At 33.3% G+C, this 23474-nt stretch overlaps 3 protein-coding genes across 3 annotated transcripts; all 3 read right to left on the bottom strand.

Moving 5' to 3' along the window:
- Positions 1 to 1234: 1234 nt before the first annotated feature.
- N0V89_009416 (uncharacterized protein) lies at positions 1235 to 1661 on the bottom strand (the record flags this gene model as incomplete). The annotated part of the gene is made up of 2 exons (XM_056218167.1): positions 1235 to 1272; positions 1328 to 1661. The coding sequence occupies 2 exons, from the start codon at positions 1659 to 1661 to the stop codon at positions 1235 to 1237; spliced, it is 372 nt and encodes a 123-aa protein (XP_056067432.1).
- Positions 1662 to 18956: 17295 nt separating this feature from the next.
- Positions 18957 to 20385, bottom strand: N0V89_009415 (uncharacterized protein; the record flags this gene model as incomplete). The annotated part of the gene is made up of 3 exons (XM_056218166.1): positions 18957 to 20087; positions 20139 to 20153; positions 20206 to 20385. The coding sequence occupies 3 exons, from the start codon at positions 20383 to 20385 to the stop codon at positions 18957 to 18959; spliced, it is 1326 nt and encodes a 441-aa protein (XP_056067431.1).
- A 1143-nt stretch (positions 20386 to 21528) lies between these two features.
- On the bottom strand, positions 21529 to 22655 carry N0V89_009414 (uncharacterized protein; the record flags this gene model as incomplete). The annotated part of the gene is made up of 2 exons (XM_056218165.1): positions 21529 to 21836; positions 21890 to 22655. 2 exons carry the CDS (start codon positions 22653 to 22655, stop codon positions 21529 to 21531), a joined length of 1074 nt encoding a protein of 357 aa, XP_056067430.1.
- Between the last annotated feature and the right edge of the window lie 819 nt (positions 22656 to 23474).

Below are 23474 nucleotides of genomic sequence, written 5' to 3'. Positions count from 1 at the left end.
GCATGGGGATCATCTGCGAGTGCCAGAATCACAGACCCCCCACGACACCACATGCACAACAACACCAACATCATACTCTCCTCCCCCGCAAACTCTATCTGCCAACATCCACCAACATGTCGACGACTTCGAGCGCATATGCAGGGCGTAGATGCAGGCGCGATGAAATGCAGGGGCCTGCGCTGCGTGGGCGGTGACTTTTCTGCAGGTGTGGGTGAGAGCAACCACTGTTGGAAGCACGATGTGCGTCACTATTTCAGTACAAAGAGGCAGGACGTCTGTTGATCGAGTGGATGCGTGAATCGGATCGTTGGCCCCTGATCAGTCTTCGCTGATGACCATGAACCAGGCGTCTTTGAACAGGCGCTGTCTGCGAACTTTGCACGCGTATGACTGTCACACTGAGTAACAACGTCGTCATTGGTGATTATGCTCATAAAGCTAGTACCTCGTTGCAAGATAGGGTAAATTACTATGACAAAGGGCGCAAGCATGCAACAAAGATTTGACCGCTGGTACGCATAATAAACAACAGATTCATATGACGGAAAGAGTTGCAATCCAATAGTAGCGCAAGTATTCAGTATGCTTTCCCGTTGACCCAGTGGCATCAGACTCAGATTGACCGACAGCACTGGGCGGAAAGTAAGTGGAGCATACGATCTACTAACAATTCGAAATACACATCGACTTACTAAAGCTTCGAAAATATAACGTGCTTAGCATCCATAGCTCGAATTGCTTGTCGACTCGGATTGGCAGGCAGCAAGATGCGTTCCCAGGCCCTATTCCTTAGCTTCTCCTCCGCCATCAACCTCGTCTGCGGGATAGAAAAAGACAATTCCGACGACACCCGAACCATGTGACGGATGCGTTTACATTTCCACAATCTGGGGTGTAGCGCGCCTCTTCAAGGGTACCGACCTAGTGGGATCAACCCTTACCAAATCCATGGGATGCCTTTTCTTCCCACGATTCTCTTCAAGCTAGCGTTGCGCATAGGGAAAAGGTGAAAAACTTCATTTACTTTCCGGACGGTTGATTTGCTCCACAAAGAAGCTCAACCACTTGACAAAGCCATTGTCGTTGGCACCCCACCCCAAAGTCTACACGCGGCGGGTACTCCCCGATCAAGCAAGACCCTCACATATCAAGCTCAAAACCTGCCTCAAGTTTCCCAAACTCGTGTTTCCCAAGCTCGTCCCTAGACAAATCACTATCCACGAACTTGCAATTACTCCGACTGCCTCTTGCCAATCTCAAGGATCTGCTCTGCACTCAAAGTAAGTCATATCACCCCTCCAACAATCGCAGGTATTTTACAGACCTCGGCACTTTTCCCACAGGTCCCCATAGACATTGTTCAAGTTATTGAACATGGCGAGGAATCCACCATTCGGCCCAGGAGCTTGCCTGAGTACGTCTCCACTCTGCTGTAGCTCGTCCAGGAGCAGGCAGACCTCCACGTCGTCCTCCTTGCCCGTCTCCTTGACCACGTCGGCCTTGGGGTCGAGCGTCTCGAGGTGGGTGATTTGAGCGTTGAGGGTAGTAATGCAGATATTATAGACTTCTACATTAGCGGGGGTGGCAGTGGCGCGGCGGTTCTCGAAGCGGGTGATAGCTGCGCGGTATCTGGCGATGTGAGCCTCGTTTGACGACATGGTAGAGTAGCGGCGCTCGCGGGGGAAGAGGTTGACGTTTGCGGGGGTGTATTTTTTGGAACGTCCACGGTCGACCGTGAGCGGATATAACAGTTCTATTTTATAAGCACGTGTCTTTATATTTGAGAGGTCAACGCTGGTGACGACTACGCCCGAAAAGGAATGCGTGGTGAATGCATGGGTCTAAGCGCCCACGAAGGTTTCCCAACCCCCAATGGCGTTGGAAAAGGGGACACCAAAGCAATGGACCAGGGACAACGAATCTCAACCTGAAGCCAGAACGGAATTTAGCAATCAAAGTTCATGGTAGATGAGGTAGAAGTAAGCGAGCAGTCGAGGCGTTTACGGGATTAATGTTATAAGGGGTTTCCACGTACCTAACCTAGGTCGGACCTTACAGGTATTTAGTGGACGAGAGCGAATAAATAATAAGGGGGGTAAGAGAATATCCTAACCTTACTTATAGAAAGTAAGGTAATAATTATATAAGAAGACTAATAGATCTTATATAGAAGATATACTTTAATTTTAACTATAGAAGTTAACTATAAAGAATAAAAAAGATACTAAAGTCCCTTTAGACTATATACTATTCTTTATTATCTAAGAAATTCTATCTAGACTTTAAGGTCCCTTAGGTCTTTAAGATCCCTAGGGTCTCCTACTTATACTAGACTTTATTATATAATAAATAATATAAGCTACCTATTTAGCTAGCCTATAGGGCTTAATCTAGCTTATCTCTATTACTAATATCCTAAGTGCTATTCTCCCTACTTACCTTACTTAGTTCTACTATAATTATAATATTATCCCCCTTCTTAAGAGTATTATTTTAATATCCTAGTCTAGCTTTCTATAGTGTAGCTAGCCTATTAGCGCCTATTAGATATATAAAGATGCGCTAGCCCTCTTACCTACTTAGGTTATACCTTAACCTAGATTTCCCTTTCTATTCTAAATATACCTAAAGCCCCTTACTTATCTATTTAGAAATATTATGCTTATACGCTAAAAGTTAAATCCTAAAGCCTTAAGATATTACTTAGTTATAAGTATTACTAGAAGTTAAAACTCTACTATTTTATAGATGTAACCTTAGGTTAATATACTAGTTATATTTTAGCTTATACTAATTATAGCTTATAGGTTCCTAAGGATAACTAGACCTTAGTTTATAAAAAGAAGGAGTAGAAGTAGCTAGCCCTTTTTTAGGTATATACTAAAACTACCTACCTTAAACTAAAGTTAGCTAAGGTTAAGGTAAAGGAATATTCCTTTACTTATTATAACCTCTAGGTTATTAACGTAATAGATTAGTTATAAGAGAAGGGCTTAGTAGAGGGTAGAACTTTTAGTAGTACTTATATACTATTACTACTTTTACCTTTATTTACTAATTCTACCTAGCTATAGGCTAATCCTTCTTTTAATCTTTTAGCTTTTACTACTACTTTTCCTAACCTAGTTTCTACTATACTAGCGTATAATCTTTCTAAGGGTGTCCCTTTCCTTAGTAGAAGTCCTCTAGTAATTCCTTATAGTTTATAAAAATTTTTATTAGCTTCTATATATTATACTATTCTAGCTATCCTTTCTATTTAACTAGGTATCTCTACTAATCTTTAACTATTACTAGGTCCCTAATATTCTTAACCTTATACTTATTATCTTCTAGCTCTAGCTAGGTCTTAATTAGAGTATTTAGTAGTGCTAGTTCTAAGAGGTTTTTATAAAAGGTATTATATACTTTAGTACCTATAGGTAGAAATAATTTATTTATAACTAGTTCTCTAACTTCTTATACTTTAAAGAGGCCTACTTATAGGTAATCTAGTTTTTTATTTTACTATTTAGTCTTTATATTTCTTTATAATAGAAAGACTTTATCCCCTTTCTTAAAAATTAGTCCCTTAATTCTTTACTTATTTATATTTCTAGATACTAAGAGGGCCTTTTATATAATCCTCTTATATAGAATTTTATAAAGTTTCTTTATTTTCTAGGCTTTATTATAAGCTTCTATAGAAAGACTTTCTATATCTCTTAGATTCTAATAAATAATTAGTTTATATTTATAGTTAGTGTAGTGTAGGGAGTACCCTATTATACTAAACCTAGAGCTATTATACGCTAGTTATACTATAGGTAAGAGTTCTACCTAATTATCCTATATTAAATCTAGGAAGGGTAGCTAGTCCTAAATAGGTTAAGATTAGTTCTTAGGTAAGACTTACTAAGGGAAGGAAGAAGGGGTTCTTATTAATATAGAAGTATCTTATAAAGTGTAATAAGTTAATAAGGGAGGCCTAAGTAAATCTAAATAATAGATTAAAACTTAGGTTAAATATAAGTATAAAGGTTTATCCTTATATTCCTATATAGGGATTTTACTTAGTTACTTAGGAGCCCTAAATAACTAAGTAGGTTATATAATAACTCTTAGCTACTTAGTTATTTAGGAACCCTAAGTAGCTAAGTAAGTTATATAACTACTATCTAAGTAACTTAGCGTATTCTTATTTTATTATAATTCTAGTTATTGCATCTTCTACCTTTATAAGCGCCCAAACTTCCCCACCGTTATTCGGTTCGTAATAAATATTAACCCTAGAATTATATAATTAACCTAGAAGAAGGGAAGACGCCACCCTTTAGACTACTATATAGTAAGATAGAAGAAGAACTCTAGAAAGAATATAAATTTATTAAAATAAACCTAGTAAAAGAATATATTAGACTATTAAAGTTACTAGTAGTAAGCCCTTTTATATTTATTAAAAAGAAGAATAGATTAGATAGACTATACGTTAACTACTAGGTAATTAATAATATAATAATTAAAAATAGATACCTATTACCTAATATCTTAGAGCTTAGAGATAGACTCTTAAGAGTAAAAGTCTTTATAATAATAGACTTATAAGATAGATACTACCTAATTAGAATAAAAAGAGGTAAAGAGTAGAAGATAGTATTTTAATTATACTATAGACTCTTTAAGTACCTAGTAATACCTTTTAGACTTACTAACGCACTAGTAATCTTCTAGGCACTTATTAATAACGTACTTTATAAATATTTAGATATATTTATTATTATATATATAGACGACATTCTTATCTTCTCTAAAAATAAATCTAACTATACTAAGTACATATAGATAGTACTAAAAGCCCTAGATAAAGTATACTTAAGGATTAAACTTAAGAAATGCTAATTTAATATTAAATAACTTAAATTTCTTAGACACGTTATTACCACTAAAGGAATTAAGATAGTATTAAGTAAGATAAAGAGTATTAGAAATTAGCCTATACTAAAAACTATAAAGAATATCTAAGAATTCTTAGAATTCTATAGATTTAATTAATAATTTATTAAAGATTACGTAAAGGTTATAATACTACTAATAAACCTTACTAGAAAGGATACGCCTTTTAAATAGATAGATAAGTATAGAATATTATTCTAACTTCTTAAAATAGTATATATTATAGAACTAGTTCTTATTTATTTTAGAAGTAATAAACTACTATAATTTAAAACTAACATAAGTAATCTTACACTAGAAGTATACGTAAAATAAAAATAAAATAGTAAATAGTACCTAATTACCTACTACTTATATAAGTTTAATAATGCTAAAATATAGTATAATATATATAATAAAGAACTCTATACTATTATTAAAGCCTTAAAACACTAGAGAATCTACGCTTTTAGCTATTTAACGCTAGAAATCTATATAGATTATAAGAACCTATTAAGGTTTATAATAACAAAAGAACTAATACTATAATAATAAAGATAGTTATAGACTACTAGCTAGTATAAATTTAAAATTATCTATATAGTAGGAAAAGAAAATAGGTAAGTAGATACACTTAGTAGATAAAGTAATTTAGTAGGAGAAAAGGTTAAGACCTACTTAGTAATTTTTTAAAAAAATAAAGATAGATCTTTTAAAGTAATAGTAGAACTTAATTAACTCCTAGTTATAAACTAAGAAGTACTAAAATAACTATAGATAGAGATTATTAAATAATACTATAATAACCCTATATATAGACACCTAGGTATTAGAAAAATAATAGAGCTTATTTAGTGAAACTACACCTTTAGGGGAATAAAGGAAGCTATAACTAGCTATATCTAAAAATATATAGAATGCTAAAAGAATAAATATAGCACATATCTTAAGTATAGAAAAATGTAACTAATTAAGATACTAATAGTACCTTTTAAAGATATTACTATGGACTTTATTATAGGAATACTAGACTTAATTAAACTAGCCACAAAAACCTTATATAATAGTATTTTAGTAATTATATATTACTTTATAAGCTATATTAAATTAATTCCATATCTAAAGAATATAATAGCTAAAGAGCTGGCTTACCTCTTTTAGGATAAGTAGGTTAGACACTATAGTATTCTAAAAATAATTATTAGTAATAGAGATAAACTCTTTATATTAAACTTCTAGATAATATTTATAGCACTTATTAGAATAAAATAAAAACTATCTATAGCATATTATCCACAGACGGATAGGAAAATAGAAAGAATAAATTAAATTATAAAAATATATCTATAAATATACTATAATAAATAAAAAAATAACTAGGTTTTACTATTACCTATAGTATAATTAGTATATAATAATAAGGTATTAATAGTAATAAGGTAAACACCTTACTATACTATATATAGAAAATATCTAAATCTTTTTAACTAATAACTACTAACGAATATTAACGTAAAAGAAGCTATAGATATAGTAGATAATATAAAAATATATATAATAAACTCTAAGAAAACCTTAAGAAAGCTTAATAGTAAGTAACTTCCTACTTAAACTAAAAATAAAAAATAGCACCTTAGCTAAAGAAGGGGATAAAGTATATCTACTTATAAAAAATCTTTAAACCTAGAAGAAGAAATATAAGAAACTAGATTATATTAAGGTTAGACTATTTTATATTTCTAAATAAATATTACTAGTTAACTATAAACTAGAGTTACTGCCTAATATAAAAATATACCCTATATTCTATATATTACTATTAGAACTAGTAGACTCTAAGACACTAGTTAAAACTACCTTCTATTACTAACTAGAGGAAGAAACTAAATTTAAAGTTAAAATACTTCTAGGATACTACGAAGTAGGGAGAAAGAACTTCTAGGATAATAAATTTCTATAAGAATAGTTAGTTAAGTAGAAGGGCTACCTACACTTAGAAAGTATATAGGAACCTAAAAGTAAGTTAAGAAAGAACTACTAGTAGCTTCTTAAATAAGTAAAGAAGAAAATCTATAACTACTATAACTATACTAGAGTAACTAGAAATAGCTTTAGGGGGGATAAAAGCTACTCTATAGTAATAATTAAGTAATATACCTATAGATATAGTGTTATGTCTCTAGAAGAGATATTTATTCTACCTAATCTAGAGTAGACTATAAGGTACTAGAATACCTAGTTAATATATCTACTATAGAATAGTTAACTATAGTTAAATTAATATTCTTACCCTTAGATAATATTTCTATAGTAAGATATATTATCTTCTTATAAGTACGCTCTTTAGCCTAAGCTAATATTTTCTTATTATATAATATACGTATAATTACTATAGCTAACTCTTTCTTATCTTTCTCTACTTTCTTCTTATACTCCTTATAAGTCTTATCTAGGGAAGCCTAGCTTATATTTATATATAGATAACCTATATAAGTATATTTAGTACACTTTAAACTTAAGTTTAGTATAATATAATATATAGTATTCTCTAGGTTATAATTAATGTAGGGTTCCTCTATAATAGTGTTAGTACTAAGAATTTCTTTATAAAAATAATATTTGTAGATAGTAGAGTTAGTAGGCATAGTGCTAATAATAGTAAAAAGGTAAGTAGGGTAAGTAGTAGCTTATATAAAGAGATTATAAGATTTAGAATAAATTTTAGAAAGGGGAGAGGTAATATTAGGATTTAGGACCTAATAGGTAGTAGAATAGCCTATTATATAGTAGAGTCTCTAGATAAGTATATATTAACTATAGGTAATACCTATTTAAGAATTAGGGCGCTTTAGGAAGTTATATAACTACTCTCTAGAGAGTACTCTCTAGAGAGCACTCTCTAGTAAGCGCTTACTAGTAAGTAGCTATATATAATTAAGTATATAGGAATAGAAGAATTACTATTAATTCTTATATTTAACCTAAGTTTTAATCTATTATTTAGATTTACTTAGGCCTTCCTTATTAACTTATTACACTTCGTAAAATACTTCTATATTAATAAGAACCCCTTCTTCCTTCCTTTAGTAAGTCTTACCTAAGAACTAACCTTAACCTATTTAGGACTAGCTACCCTTTCTAGATTTAATACTATATAGCTAAGATTCCCTTAGTCTATCTTTTAACCTACTTATTTAGAGCTTCTAGGGTTATAGGTTATACCTACTAGGTATATTAGGTACTAGTAACCTTTAAGGTTACCCTTTAACTCTTTATAGTCTATTTTACCTAATCTATATTAGGGTTATATATAACTAGCTAGTTATATTCTATAATAGCTTCTAGGCTTCCTAAATCTATTATAGTAAAGCTATATTAGCTCTTAAATTCCTTAATTCTAATAGGTAGTAGTATTATTTCTAGGTATAACTAGCCTCTACTATACCCCTAGGAGAGCGTACTATCTACTATTTCTAACTAGACTAGTACCTTTTTATTTCTATATAGTAGATTATATTTTTCTACTATCTCTAGTAATATTAGATATCCTATTACACTAGGGTCTATTAAAGCCATTACTTAGAACCCTCTAATTATAATTTACTTTATTATTTATAGCTTTATAGTACCTTTAGCTTCTACTCTATAAGCCTTTAGAATACCCTTACTAGCTTAGCTCCCTACCTAGTAGTATACTAGTTTTTTAATTACTTTTATTCTCTATTATATATATTCTTATAGTGGCATTATTTATATATAGGATAGTTAGTTCTTAGTTATTAGAGTACTATCCTAAAGGGGTTAAATACCTTCCCTTTTAGGTATTATACTTTAGACCTTACCTCTAAGGTATCCTTTAGGTATTCTACTATTACTCTTTTCTAGCATTAGCTTACTATAAGTATATATAAGTATTTAGATTCTTTAACTATTTCTTTATATAGCTAATAGCCTATTATTATATACTCCTAGTATAGTATAAACTTATAGTTTAGATCTAATAGATTTACTACTATAGATTTCTTCTTACTAAGGTATCTAAGGTATTTTTACCTTTTATAGTCTATCTATTCTTAGGTTTCTATATAGTCTACGTCTTTTTACTTTAGATATATGTCTGCATATTTATATTATAGGGTTTTATTATATTAGTTAGGGCCCTTAGGGTAATTACCCATTAAATATTTCTAGTTCTAGTAGATAGGGTAATTATCTATATAATATACCTCCTATACTAGGGGCCTATAGTTCCTTTTCTAGATATTAAATTAATATATATAATAGTTCCTATCTCTATACTTATTTTTATCTAACCTATAGTATTCCCTATCCCCTAGGCTTTCTTATACCCTATTCCTTTTATCCTAGTAGTAGGAATAATTTATTATATAGTATTACTAGAACTCTTTCTATATATGTATATTAATTATCTTAAGTTACTAGGTAGGGTTTAGCAACTTTCCTTAATAGGTTACTACCTATTTATATACTTAGTGTATATCTAGTTCTATAATCTTTATTTTCTTATAGTATTACCTAGCCTAGTGCTTAAGTTCCCTATAGACTTAGTATTACTACTTAGTTACCCTATATACTACTATACCTCCCCTAGTAATCTAGTAGCTATTTTTATCTAGATACCCTTTAGGATTAGTTAATTAGATTTCCTAAGATTTCTTAGAATCTAGTATTATAGTATTATTAGGAATCTTACCTAATTCTAATATCTTAAGTTATAGCGTTACTATAGCTACCCTAATTATATTAGCTCTTCTTCCTTATTCTTTATAGTCTAGATAATTAGCTTTAAAATATCCCTATCTTTTATAGTTTAGGTAGGCCTTATTCTTAAAGTATTATTAGTAGACTTTATTCTACTTCTTTTATTATAGGGTATATTTCTTTCTAGTTTATACCTTATCCCCTATAATTATATTACTATCCTTATTCTATTTATCCTTATAGTCGTGCCTCCTCTAAGTATTAGCCTTCTAGTAGTATATAGGTTTAGTTACCTTCTACTTTTCCTAGTTTTACTTATATAGGTAGTTATCTACTTATATAGCTAGCTCTATTAACGCTTCTAGATCTTTAGGTTCTCTATAATATATAAGGCTATCTTTTACTAATTCCTTTAGTCTATTATAGAATACTAACTAGAGTAGTGTATTGTTCTAATCTATCTTAGCCTAGATTTATTTAAATATTAAGGTATACTTACTAGCTAATATAGTCTATTTTAGTCTCTAGATTTATTATTTAGCTTATTTTATTTTATTAACTTCTCTAAATATAATAGTTATCTATTCTTAGAATAACTTCTAATCCTTAAAGATAAGTTTAGTATCCTTATAATACTTTTTAATATTATCTTTATTCTCTAAGTAGTTATCTACTAGGGGTTATATCTATCTAGTAGCCCTACCTACTATATATATCCCTATAGCTAATATTTAGTCTTATTTCTTACCTATAGTAGCCTTATAAGAATAGTTATATAACTCTATATTAGTAAGGAATAGTTTTAACTTTTCTTAGTTTCTATTAAAGAGCTCTAGGACTTTAAATATTCCCTTAGCTAGGATAGTAACTATTACCTACCCTTAGAATTATCCTATTAATTATACTAGTTACTCTTAGAGTTATTAAATTTAATTAGTCTAGTTAGCTAAAACTATAGCTACACTAGTTATAGGTCTAGAGGCTAAGCTTCTAGTTACTACTCTTAATACTTATAAGCTAGCTAGTATTACTATTACGTCTTATACCTTTAGGTAGTTAAAGTGTTATAAGGGGTTTCTATATACCTAACCTAGGTTAGACCTTATAGGTATTTAGTAGATAAGAGTAAATAAATAATAAGGGGGGTGTTAAGTCTAGAAAAGGTAGCTAGTCCTAAATAGGTTAAGGTTAGTTCTTAGGTAAGACTTACTAAGAGAAGGAAGAAGGGGTTCTTATTAATATAGAAGTATCTTATAAAGTGTAATAAGTTAATAAGGGAGGCCTAAGTAAATCTAAATAATAGATTAAAACTTAGGTTAAATATAAGTATAAAGGTTTATCCTTATATTCCTATATAGGGATCTTACTTAGTTACTTAGGAGCCCTAAATAACTAAGTAGGTTATGTAATAACTTTTAGCTACTTAGTTATTTAGGAACCCTAAGTAGCTAAGTAAGTTATATAACTACTATCTAAGTAACTTAGTGTATCCTTATCTTATTATAATTCTAGTTATTATATTTTCTACTTTTATAAGCACCTAAACTTCCCTACTATTATCTAGTTTATAATATTATCCCTCCTCTTCTTATTCTTCGCCCTAAAGAATTATGCCTACTAACTATTATTCTATAAAGCGTTGCTACGACCTTATTTTTACTATTAAAAACTATAGTATTATTATAGTGTTAAAATATTTATTCTATTAGTTATACGCCTATGTTTATAAGGTCTATATTAGTTTAGGAAAGTGTAGTAAGTATTAGAAGTAAGGTTTAAAGTGTAATATTACTATTACTTAGAATAAGTTCTTATAGTTAGTTACTAAGAAGAAGAAGTTAGAAGCGTAATTAGATAAAGTATAAAAGGAGTAGGATACTACTTTTAAAGCTATATGTATAGCTTAAGTAAAAGAGGATTAGTTAAAAAAGTAGTTATTATAGAATAAGAAGCGTACTAGTAAAGTTATTATAGTAGAAAGTATAGTGTTAATAGAGTTAAATAAAAATTCTATTTAGCCTACTTAGCCTACTAGTCCTATAGAGCTTTATCCCTCTATCTAGTTAGTAATAGATAATTTTCCTTCTAATTTCTAGGAAAATATTCCTCCTATATCTAGTAGCTAGGTACATCCTTATACTCTTTATTATATAATAGGGTTCTAAAGGTTTTACTTATATTCCTTAACTTTTTATTAATAGTTATCTAGATTACTTCTTAGTTCTTAAGTATTTTTACTATTTAGGTATCCTTTCTACTTAATAAGGTACTATTAGATTCCTTTATAGGTTCTTATATATATAATACTTTTAACTTTAAATTTAGTTTCTTCTTTAGCTCTATAATAGAAGGTAGTTTTAACTAGTGTCTTAGGGTCTACTAGTTCTAATAGTAATATATAGAATACTAGGTATATTTTTACGTCTAGTAGTAATTCTAATCTATAGTTTACTAGTAATACTTATTTAGAAATATAAAATAGTCTAACCTTAATATAATCTAATTTCTTATACTTTTCTTTTATATATAAAGGTTCTTTATAAGTAAATATACTTTATCCCCTTCTTTAGCTAAGGTGCTATTTTTTATTTCTAGTTTATATATAAAATACTTTACTATTAAGCTTTCTTAAGGTTTTCTTAGAGTTTATTATATATTTTTTTTATATTATCTACTATATCTATGGCTTCTTTTACGTTAATATTTGTTAGTAGTTATTAGTTAAAGAGATTTAGATATTTTCTATATATAGTATAGTAAGGTGTTTACCTTATTACTATTAATACCTTATTATTATGTACTAATTATACTATAGGTAATAGTAAAACCTAGTTATTTTTTTATTTATTATAGTATATTTATAGATATATTTTTATAATTTAATTTATTCTTTCTATTTTCCCATCTATCTGTGGATAATATGCTATAGATAGTTTTTATTTTATTCTAATAAGTGCTATAAATATTATCTAGAAGTTTAATATAAAGAGTTTATCTCTATTACTAATAATTATTTTTAGAATACTATAGTGTCTAACCTACTTATCCTAAAAGAGGTAAGCCAGCTCTTTAGCTATTATATTCTTTAGATATGGAATTAATTTAATGTAGCTTATAAGGTAATATATAATTACTAAAATACTATTATATAAGGTTTTTGTGGCTAGGTTAATTAAGTCTAGTATTTCTATAATAAAGTCTATAGTAATATCTTTAAAAGGTACTATTAGTATTCTAATTAGTTATATTTCTCTATACTTAAGGTGTATGCTATATTTATTTTTCTAGTAGTCTATATATTTATAGATATACACTATTATAGCTTTCTTAATTCCTCTAAATATATAGTTCCTCTAAATTAACTCTAATATCTTTATAATGCCTAGGTGTCTATACGTTAGGTTATTATAGTATTATCTAATAATCTTAGTTTATAGTTACTTTAGTACTTCTTAGTTTATAACTAAAAGTTAATTAAGTTCTGCTATTAGTTTAAGAGATCCATTTTTATTTTTATAAAGAATTACTAAGTAGGTTTTAACCTTTTCTCCTACTAGATTACTTTATCTACTAAGTATGTTTACTTATCCATTTTCTTTTCCTACTATATAGATAATTTTAAATTTATACTATCTAGTAGTCTATAACTATCTTTATTATTATAGTATTAGTTCTTTTATTATTATAAACCTAAGTAGGTTTTTATAATCTATGTAGATTTCTAGCGTTAAATAGCTAAGAGTATATATTCTCTAGTGTTTTAAGGCTTTAATAATAGCGTAGAGTTCTTTATTATATACATTATATTATATTTCTATATTATTAAATTTATATAAGTAATAGGTAATTAGGTACTATTTACTATTTTATTCTTATTTTACGTATACTCCTAATGTAAGATTACTTACGTTAGTTTTAAATTATAGTGGTTTATTACTCCTAAAATAAATAAGAACTAGTTCTATAATATATACTATTTTAAGGAGTTAGAATAATATTCTATACTTATTTATCTATTTAAAAGGCATGTCTTTCCTAGTAAGATTTATTAGTAGTATTATAACCTTTACGTAATCTTTAATAAATTATTAATTAAATCTATAGAATTCTAAGAATTCTTAGATATTCTTTATAGTTTTTAGTATAGGCTAATTTCTAATACTCTTTATCTTACTTAATACTATCTTAATTCCTTTAGTGGTAATAACGTATCTAAGAAATTTAAGTTATTTAATATTAAATTAGTATTTCTTAAGTTTAATCCTTAAGTATACTTTATCTAGGGCTTTTAGTACTATCTATATATACTTAGTATAGTTAGATTTATTTTTAGAGAAGATAAGAATGTCGTCTATATATATAATAATAAATATATCTAAATATTTATAAAGTATGTTATTAATAAGTGCCTAGAAGATTACTAGTGCGTTAGTAAGTCTAAAAGGTATTACTAGGTACTTAAAGAGTCTATAGTATAATTAAAATACTATCTTCTACTCTTTACCTCTTTTTATTCTAATTAGGTAGTATCTATCTCTTAAATCTATTATTATAAAGACTTTTATTTATAAGAGTCTATCTCTAAGCTCTAAGATATTAGGTAATAGGTATCTATTTTTAATTATTATATTATTAATTACTTAGTAGTTAATATATAGTCTATCTAATCTATCCTTCTTTTTAATAAATATAAAAGGGCTTACTACTAGTAACTTTAATAGTCTAATATATCCTTTTACTAGGTATATCTTAATAAATTTATATTCTTTCTAGAGTTCTTCTCCTATCTTACTATATAGTAGTCTAAAGGGTAGCGTCCTCCCTTCTTCTAGGTTAATTATATAATCCTAAGGTTAATATTCTAGTAGGTTTACTTTTCCTTTCTTTTCTATAAATATATATATCTATACTTTATACTCTCTTAGTACTTTTAAGGGTATACTTTCTTCCTTCTTCTTATACTTTATAACCTAGTAGTTCCTACTAGCGTCTACTAAGAGTAATTTCTATTTTTTAACTTTCTATTATAAGTTTATATTATTAATAACACTCTTATCTACTATTAATCTCTATTATTACGTAGGCTTAGCTTATAATATATATTTATAGCGTTCTAAGGATAGCATTCTTAAACCCTAATTAATATATAGGTTATACTTCCTTAACTAGGGTAATTCTAATATAATATTATACCTAGATCTATCTAGTATATTAAGTATAATTATTTCCCTATGTCTATAGATCTAAAGTATAGTAGTAACTTTATAAGTAATATATAGTGTATTTGGCATTTAACTTCTATTTATAATATAGATAGAATAAGCTTTATCCTTAAGTATTAGCTAGAGTCCTACTTATAGTACTACTTCTTAGGATATAAAGTTTTCTAATATACCTAAATTTAATATTACCTTAATCTATATTTTATTAAGCTAAACTAGTAGCTTAATTAATACCTTACTATTAATAGCATTTAACTCTCTAGTAGCGTTTTTTTACCTATTTATAAGTCTTTAAGGGTTTCTTAGGCCTTAGGGGCTAGGGTTTAGTCTAAAAAAGAACTATTCTTAGGAGCTAGATAGTTTATATTTTCTTTTTATTATTTCTTTTACTCCTATCCTTCTCTTCTTCTACTATAGTTATTCTTCTACTATAGTTTCTCTTTAGAAGCTTTACCTTTCTATACTATATTTATTTCTATATAAATATTAATAACTATCCTTAGTTAGTTAGGATTTTTACTAAATCTATAGATATGCTTATTATTCTAGTGTCTACTATAATTAATATTTAGGTAAGTTTACTATCTATCTTAGGTGTATATTCTATTATAGAGTGTGCTAGTTACTATATTTTATATATTATTTATACTTAGAAAGTATAATTTTTCTTACTTATTCTATAAATGTTTATTATATTTATTAATTAGGTAATTATACTATTCCTAATAGTATTACTATTTATTTAGTGGTTATTTACCTCTATATAGCTCCTTAGCTCTATAATAGGTTAGGCACTAGTTATGTCTATATTTAATCTATTAGATATTTAAGTGCTATAGGTTTTAGTAGTCTAGGTAGTACTTTTATAAATAGTCTAGGTTCTTATTATAGAAGTGTTTACTAGGGTCTTATTATATATATCTATAATCTACCTATTATCTATCTTCCTTTATAATAATTTCTAGTCGGCGTTTATTATAAGCTTCTAGTAGTATAGAGAATAATAGTAAAATTATTATAGGTAATAATAATATATTTCTATTTTATAGTTAGATTAGTAGTTTATCTAAGTATTCCTATATATTTACTCTATTAGTAAAGGTTACTTCTTTACCTTTAAATTATAGGTAAGGTGTTAGTGTCTACTTAACTTCCTTATTTACTATTTCTAATTGTTCTTCTTCTATGTCCTTATAAAGTCGTAAATTAGTTAATAACTCTAATCTAGATTTATTATTAAGTGCGAGGTTATTAATAGCATTTATAATAGTCTATTCTTTATCCTTAATTTCCTTTATTAGAATAGTAAGTATATTTAACTACCTAATAACCTTATTTTTAGATCTATAGTTCCTAGTAATGTGGCCTAGTTTACTATATATAAAATATATATAAGTCTTAGTCCCTTAGTATTAGGTTCTATCTAAGATACGTATATTAGGCTTATAAAAGCCTAGTCCTTTTCCTTTTCCTTTACCTAAGTAATTAAACTAGATATCTTCTATTAGCTAGTATCTATAGGAGTCTTATAATTAGTATTAAGGTTCTTTTAGTAGCACCCTATAAACTATAGGTGCTAGTTATCTAAAACTAATATTTCTTAGGTTACGTTAAAATTCCTATTATAGTATAAACTATTCTCTATTAATCCTAATTAATTTATTATATAATTTATTAAGGGTTCTAATAATTTCTCTACTACGTAGAAGTTCTTCTTATAGAGGTTTCTTAAGACCTTATTTATATATTATTATTAGTAACTTATTATCCTAGTTAAGTTATATAGCGTTCTTACAGAACTCTACTATATACTTAGCTACTAATTATTATTATATTATAGTTTAAATATTTCGTGCTATAATAGGTACCTTATTAGTAATTCTAAATATCTATTTAAGGTATTTCTTAAAATTAGTATAGTCTTTAATAATATTAACTATATCTATATAGTTATCTATATATTCCTTATCTTTGTTATTATGGTCTATTTTTAGATACTTAGTTATATAGGGTTAAATCTATTCTCTAGTATTACCTTATATATATATAACTATAAAGATAACTTTTTATTTATCCTTAGGTTATTTATTAAGTTTAAAGAAATAGAGGTCTAACTAAAGAAGCTAGATATTAGTATACTTTCTATTACTATAATATAAATTAGGTTTATATACTTTACTCTTAGAGTTACCTATTAGAGTAATAGTAATATTATCTAAAGCCGTAGAAGAAGTAGGAGTTCTTATAGTTATATTAAGGGTATTTAAGATATTAAGTCTAGAAAGGGTAGCTAGTTCTAAATAGGTTAAGGTTAGTTCTTAGGTAAGACTTACTAAGGGAAGGAAGAAGGGGTTCTTATTAATATAGAAGTATCTTATAAAGTATAATAAGTTAATAAGGAAGGCCTAAGTAAATCTAAATAATAGATTAAAACTTAGGTTAAATATAAGTATAAAGGTTTATTCTTATATTTTTATATAGGAATCTTACTTAGTTACTTAGGAGCCCTAAATAACTAAGTAGGTTATATAATAGCTCTTAGCTACTTAGTTATTTAGGAACCCTAAGTAGCTAAGTAAGTTATATAACTACTATTTAAGCAACTTAGCGTATCTTTATTTTATTATAACCCTAGTTATTATATCTTCTACCTTTATAAGCGCCTAAACTTCCCCACCGTTATCTAGTTCGTAATAGGGGGTAAGAAAATATTCTAACCTTACTTATAGAAAGTAAGATAATAATTATATAAGAAGACTAATAGATCTTATATAGAAGATATACTTTAATTTTAACTATAGAAGTTAACTATAAAGAATAGGAAAAATACTAAAGTTTCTTTAGACTATATACTTATTATAAGGGGTTTTTACGTACCTAACCTAGGTCGGACCTTATGGGTATTTAGTGGACGAGAGTAGATAAATAATAATAAGGTAAGAGAATATCCTAGTCTTACTATAAAAGGTAAGGTAATAATTATATAAGAAGACTAATAGATTTTAGTATATAAGATATACTCTAATTTTAACTATAGAATTTTAACTATAAAGAATAGGAAAGATTCTAAAGTCCCTTTAGACTATATACTATTCTTTATTATCTAGGAGATCCTACCTAGACTCTAAAGTCCTAGGACCTCCTAAGGTCCCTAGGGCCTTTAAGGTCCCTAGGGTCTCCTACTTATACTAGACCTTATTATATAATAGATAATATAAGCTACCTATCTAGCTAGCCTATAGGGCTTAATCTAGCTTACCTCTACTATTAATATCCTAAGTGTAATCCTCCCCACTCGCCTTGTTTGGTCCTACTGTAATCGTAATAATACTATTCTTTATTATCTAAGAGATTCTACTTAGACTCTAAGGTCCTAGAACCTCCTAAGGTCCCTTAGGTCTCTAAGGTCCCTAGGGTCTCTTACTTATACTAGACCTTATTATATAATAAATAATATAAGCTACCTATTTAGCTAGCCTATAGGGCTTAATCTAGCTTACCTCTATTACTAATATCCTAAGTGCTATTCTCCCCACTCGCCTTGCTTGGTTCTGCCGTGATCGTAACAATTGACTAGAGCGTGAACAGGCCCCAGATGGAACACAACGAGAAATGCCAGAAAATTTTGACCAACGCACCCTTGCACATATACATCTTCAATAGCAATACGATCCCCGACCATAGTACACTCCCTTACCCGACTCAATGTTTACCACGTAAGCACACTCAATAATCTGCGTCAAGCGTTGAGTCAACTTCAGTATGATAGGCTATATGTAATATAAGATACATGCTTAGATGTTAAGAAACTCACTATGATGCCGAAGCACGAACAACATGGATATATACAAATAGTACAACAAGGGAAAAGCCTGGGGTATCTGTAAAGAGAAGCATAACGCCGTGACCACATGAATGCATGTCGTTTCCGCCCCCAGCCGCGTGCGTTGCCACGTGTGCTGCACGTCATCCCCGCTACGCGCACAGGCGGTCCGTGTGAGGCGTCTTGCAAGTGCTTGCGACTTGCGCGCTGAAATTCAAGGAGACGAAGCAGGTCGCTATGAAGTTCGAAGGCTGTTTCGGAGGAACTGAGCCTACTCAGACTGTTGTGTGCGAGCGCCGTGGGAAGTTCTTCCGTGGACTCGTCGGCGGATGGTGGCCCTCGACGTCGCGCTGCGCATTGGCGTACAACTCAAGTACGTCCACGTCCTGTGCGTCGTTCGGATCGGACTCATCGTACCACGTATTCAGGTCCGCGGGCTGGTATTGCTTCTTCGGCTGGTGTGCAGCGTCGAGCGACTGCACCGACGAAGGGCCCGAGTCGTCGTCGAATGCGCTGCGCACCATGCTCAAGGGATCGCGATACTGCTCGCCTTGCTGGAAAAAGGACTGGTCGGGTCCAGAAGCAGGTTCTTTTTGTTTTCCAGCGTGGCCGTTTTGGAATGGGAATTGAAAGCCCGCAGAGCCTTCGCCACTGTCGTGCGGATCATGGTCGTCTGAGCTGGTTCCCATGTCGGAGAGGTTACGGTTGTTCTCTTTTGCTTCGCGCTCGGCCTTCTCCCAGGTCTGGACGAGGTTGTTGTCGTTGCGAGTTCGGCGATCGCTGTTGTCCGCGGAGTAGCTTCCCAAACGACTTATTTTGAACGCTCTTAACCGGTCAAGCGCCATCTTGAAATCGTCCAGAATGACTGAATCGGTAAGACATTTGAAAACGAAGGCGAGCTTCCAGAACGGGTTGATGCCGGTATCAGCGTTGCCTGCGAGTTTGATAGCGCCTGTAACGGCGCACACGTCACAGATGACAAAGCTAATACTTATGATCATCGAGGCAAGCATGATACCGAAGCGTGGTGAGATCCGGATGATATCTCTAATGGTCATAGCGTAGTGTGTCTTGATAATCGTGAACAGGTAGATTGTCGTGATGATCCACCAGGGATCTCGAAAGAGGAGTTCAAGTGGACGTGACTTTTTGAACCAGTTGCTGTGTCCGTTGAAGTATGAGAAGTTCGCATAGATTTCGATGACCCAGTAGGGAAATGAGAGTAAACAGGTGTATAGGAAAACCAGGCTCCAGAAGCGGGAAAGGAAGGGCTTGATCTTCATCCACGAGATGATGTTGTGTAGGAACCATGATAAGTTCAGCGGAATGGCTGCGACTGACAGCCACCAGCTGCTAGCTTTCCCACCAGGGAACAGCCAGAAGCCTTGCCATATTCCCAGAAGTAGCTGCGAGAAAGTCAGTGGTCGTTCGAAAAGGTGACAACAGGCTTGTAGTACCTCTATGAGAATCATCTGGACACTTAGTCAGCGGGGATCCTGTCTTGGCGTGAAATCTTCTACTTACTTTGTGTAAAAGCACGCCTCTGCGCATGTTGGCAAGGGTGATGAAGATCATGATGACAAGCGATCCCACAAGATAGCCCTGCGACCAGGCCTCGATGATGAGGCCCTCGGAGCTCTTGGGCATGGGCCGGTGATCTGCGATGTTTGCATCGGCATCTCGAGGGATTCGAATTATCGGCATGATGTGCTCAAGTGCCGGCCTCTTGGAGGCCGAGGTAGCTAGCGTGGCGTAGCGTGATGTGATTTTAAAAGCATGTTTTTGCTCACAACACTGGGCTCGAAGTGAAGGGAATGTCGACGAAGGACTGGCGGCGGCAGGGTGTTTATGGGAAGGAACAGGTGATGTGCGCGAGAGTGCGGAGGACGAACGGGTGACAAGCTAGGCGCCCTCTTTTTCCGCGGTCGACTCCGCAATTTCATGGCGAGGCGTTCAGTGACGATGTGTTCGCCGCCGAGCGACGACTCACAAGCCGCAAAAGTAGCCACACTTTGCCTCTTGTGGGCTGGCCTTTGGGCGTTAGTCGCGTCCCAGCCGTTAGTCCCGACATCGCCTCTCGGCAAACCGCGCCTCCTCCACCAGCAAAAAGCTCGCAAAGCCGCCAACAAAGCGTTGCGCAATTCAGATCACCGTGCGGATGAGTGGACCCTTTGAGCAGTTGCAGTCGTGGGAGGCATATCGTCGTTCGTTGTTCGCACGTCTCCATCAGTACCTGCGCGCTGCCCTGACACGAGCTTCTGCCCGCGTGGCCCACCGTGACACCGGGAGGACGACGTTCGCTGCGCTTGGCTGAAAGAGGCCATGGATGTGAGTTCCTGGCGCACATCAGGCACTGCTGACTGGGTCGGAGTCGGGTCCTGCCATCCCTGTGTTCGGTAGCTCCCTCAGCTCTTTGGTCCATGCCGCCCGCTCGGGTCCGGGGTATAGGACGTGGAACGCATATCGGCGCGTTATCTCGTGCTTCAGCTTGCACAGCATACAGTGGGGCGCGTGAGCTTCTGTGCCGCTACAAGCACTTACGAGCGTAGAGTAGCTCGTGCTCTATAGAGCACATTCCACAAGGGGAATACGGTGAGCTACCTCAGGTGTGATTGCGTGCGTGTCTCACTATTCAGCCATGCGACTTCATCCCTCGCGCTGACTGCAGCTGTGTGCACACCTCAGCTTTGATGTACAGTCGAAGCACACTTCGTTCTGCGCCTGCTAGGCGACACTTTGCTGCCTGAACGCCCGTATTACATGTTGGAAAATCAGGGCTCCCAACAAATCAAGCACATTTGAACAAATCACACTCAAACGCCGTCCCCGCAGGCAACCAGGCAATCCTTATTCTGTGCCAGACAGTATGATCTTCGCCAATCCGCCTCTCAGCATCTCTTGTAGCCAATTGGGCCATCCTCGAATCAGCGTGGTCCGGTTGGTGCCCTTCGGCAAGTACAATTGCCCTCCGGAGCATCCCAATATCTGCTCAGCTATAGCACTGGCTACTTCGCTAGGCTCCAAGATGGTCTTCCCGATGGCGTTCAGCTTCGGGACGTATGGCTCAAGCAAAGGTGTCCGAACGAAGTCGGGATGAACTGAAGTGAACAGAATGTTCGGGGCCTTGTGCTTGTGCCTGACCTCTTGAACAAGTCCTGCGTGCCTGTGAGTGATAGCTTCAAGATATATCAAGACCAAGTATATTCACCTTCGTGTAGGCAAAGTACAGCTGCTTTGGTCGCGCAATAATCTACCATCCCGGCGACGCTCCAGTATGACGCTAGGCTGGCCACTGTGACGACGTGGCCTTTGTTACTCTTGATCATATCCGGAAGGAACGCTTGAATCGTATACCAGTTGCTGAGCAGGTTGACATCGAAGATCTTGCGCAGATACTCGGGCGATGTCTTGAGAATCGTATGAGGCTGCGTGATGCCAGCATTATTCACCAAGATTGAGGGCGGCCCCATCGTGGCCCTGATTTTCTCAGCAGTGCTGGAAACCGCTTCAGGGTCCGAGATATCGCAGGCAAAGAACTTGATGCTGGCATAGCCCTGAAGTGCCGGCGGAAGCTGTTGGACATCCAGGATCGCGACCTTGACGCCTTTGAGGATCAATCGCTTGACCGTCAGGAGCCCAATACCACTGCAGCCTCCAGTCACGACTGCAACTTCTTCATTCCAGTTCCATCTCTTCCTCTCGTTGTTGATTCTGTACGCGTTGAGCGCCAGCTGATTGAGCTTCTTGTTGACGGTCTTGATCACGCCCAGCGCGAGCAACCATCGAAGAAGCTTGGTGACGCGTGCGAGTGTTTTTGGGTCGCATAGCGCGGAGACAGAGTTGATTAGGCGGTTGTGCACATTCGCTGGTCCCCTAGTCAGCGCCCACAGGAGAGCTCCAGCGAAAACAGGGTTGAGCGCGACATGTGAAACGGACAACGACACGAGATTCGAAAGTCCCTGACGAGCAGACATGGCAGAGTAATCCGTGTCAGGCAGGCTTGAGGAGCAGGCTCGTCGCGATTAAGAGTACTGGGCGACATGCTCCTTTATATGTGCAGCGCGGATCCGAGATAGTTCAAGAGGGGTCACCGGGGTCCACGAGGAGGGGATGTGATGAGACCCTGTCCGCTTTGTAGTGCCTCGGCAATGGGTTCCTGCCATTGATTGCCGGATCATCGTATTCTGCAAGCCTTGTCGTTGTACCTGTAGCCTTATAGTGCATGTTTAGTAACATATACCCGAAGAAGTAATTGGTATCGGCCAAAACGTGCCTGCCCCACAGATCTGTTCCCTTCTGGTGGAATGCTAACCAAAAGGAGCTAGCGTGTGCCGCGATCTGGGGAACCCACGACCATGGCTTTGACAAAAAATGCTTTTTCCACAACGTGGATCTCCAACAAGTGTCACTAATTCAAAATAGATGAGTTGAGCCAGCACACTACTTACAAGCATTGCATGTTTTAGGCCGCTATCAAGGCATGCAGTAAGCGCGAGATAAGATACAAGGAAGGACTGATGCAAACTGCAAAACCATCACGAAGAAGAAGAAACCTCATTTGGTGACAAGATATCTCAAAATTCCTCCGAAGATTCAGTGTCCTGTGTGAACACTTGTGTCAAAAATAGCATTTCGTTGTTAAGCTTTTTCTCTTCCTTACCCTTCAATCTTGGTATAACATAATGCCATTTTATTCCCACCATGGGGCCCTCCCACACATTAATGCATATAAATTGCCTGCTTCTTGTGAATCCATAGAATATTCTAAATCTGCTTTAACGCACTTCCACTGG

Source organism: Didymosphaeria variabile, assembly GCF_027946475.1.
Source record: "Didymosphaeria variabile strain IMI 356815 chromosome Unknown scaffold_7, whole genome shotgun sequence".
Lineage (NCBI taxonomy): Eukaryota > Fungi > Ascomycota > Dothideomycetes > Pleosporales > Didymosphaeriaceae > Didymosphaeria > Didymosphaeria variabile.
Note: the sequence above shows the minus strand (reverse complement) of the source record. Positions and strands in the feature narration are given on the sequence as shown.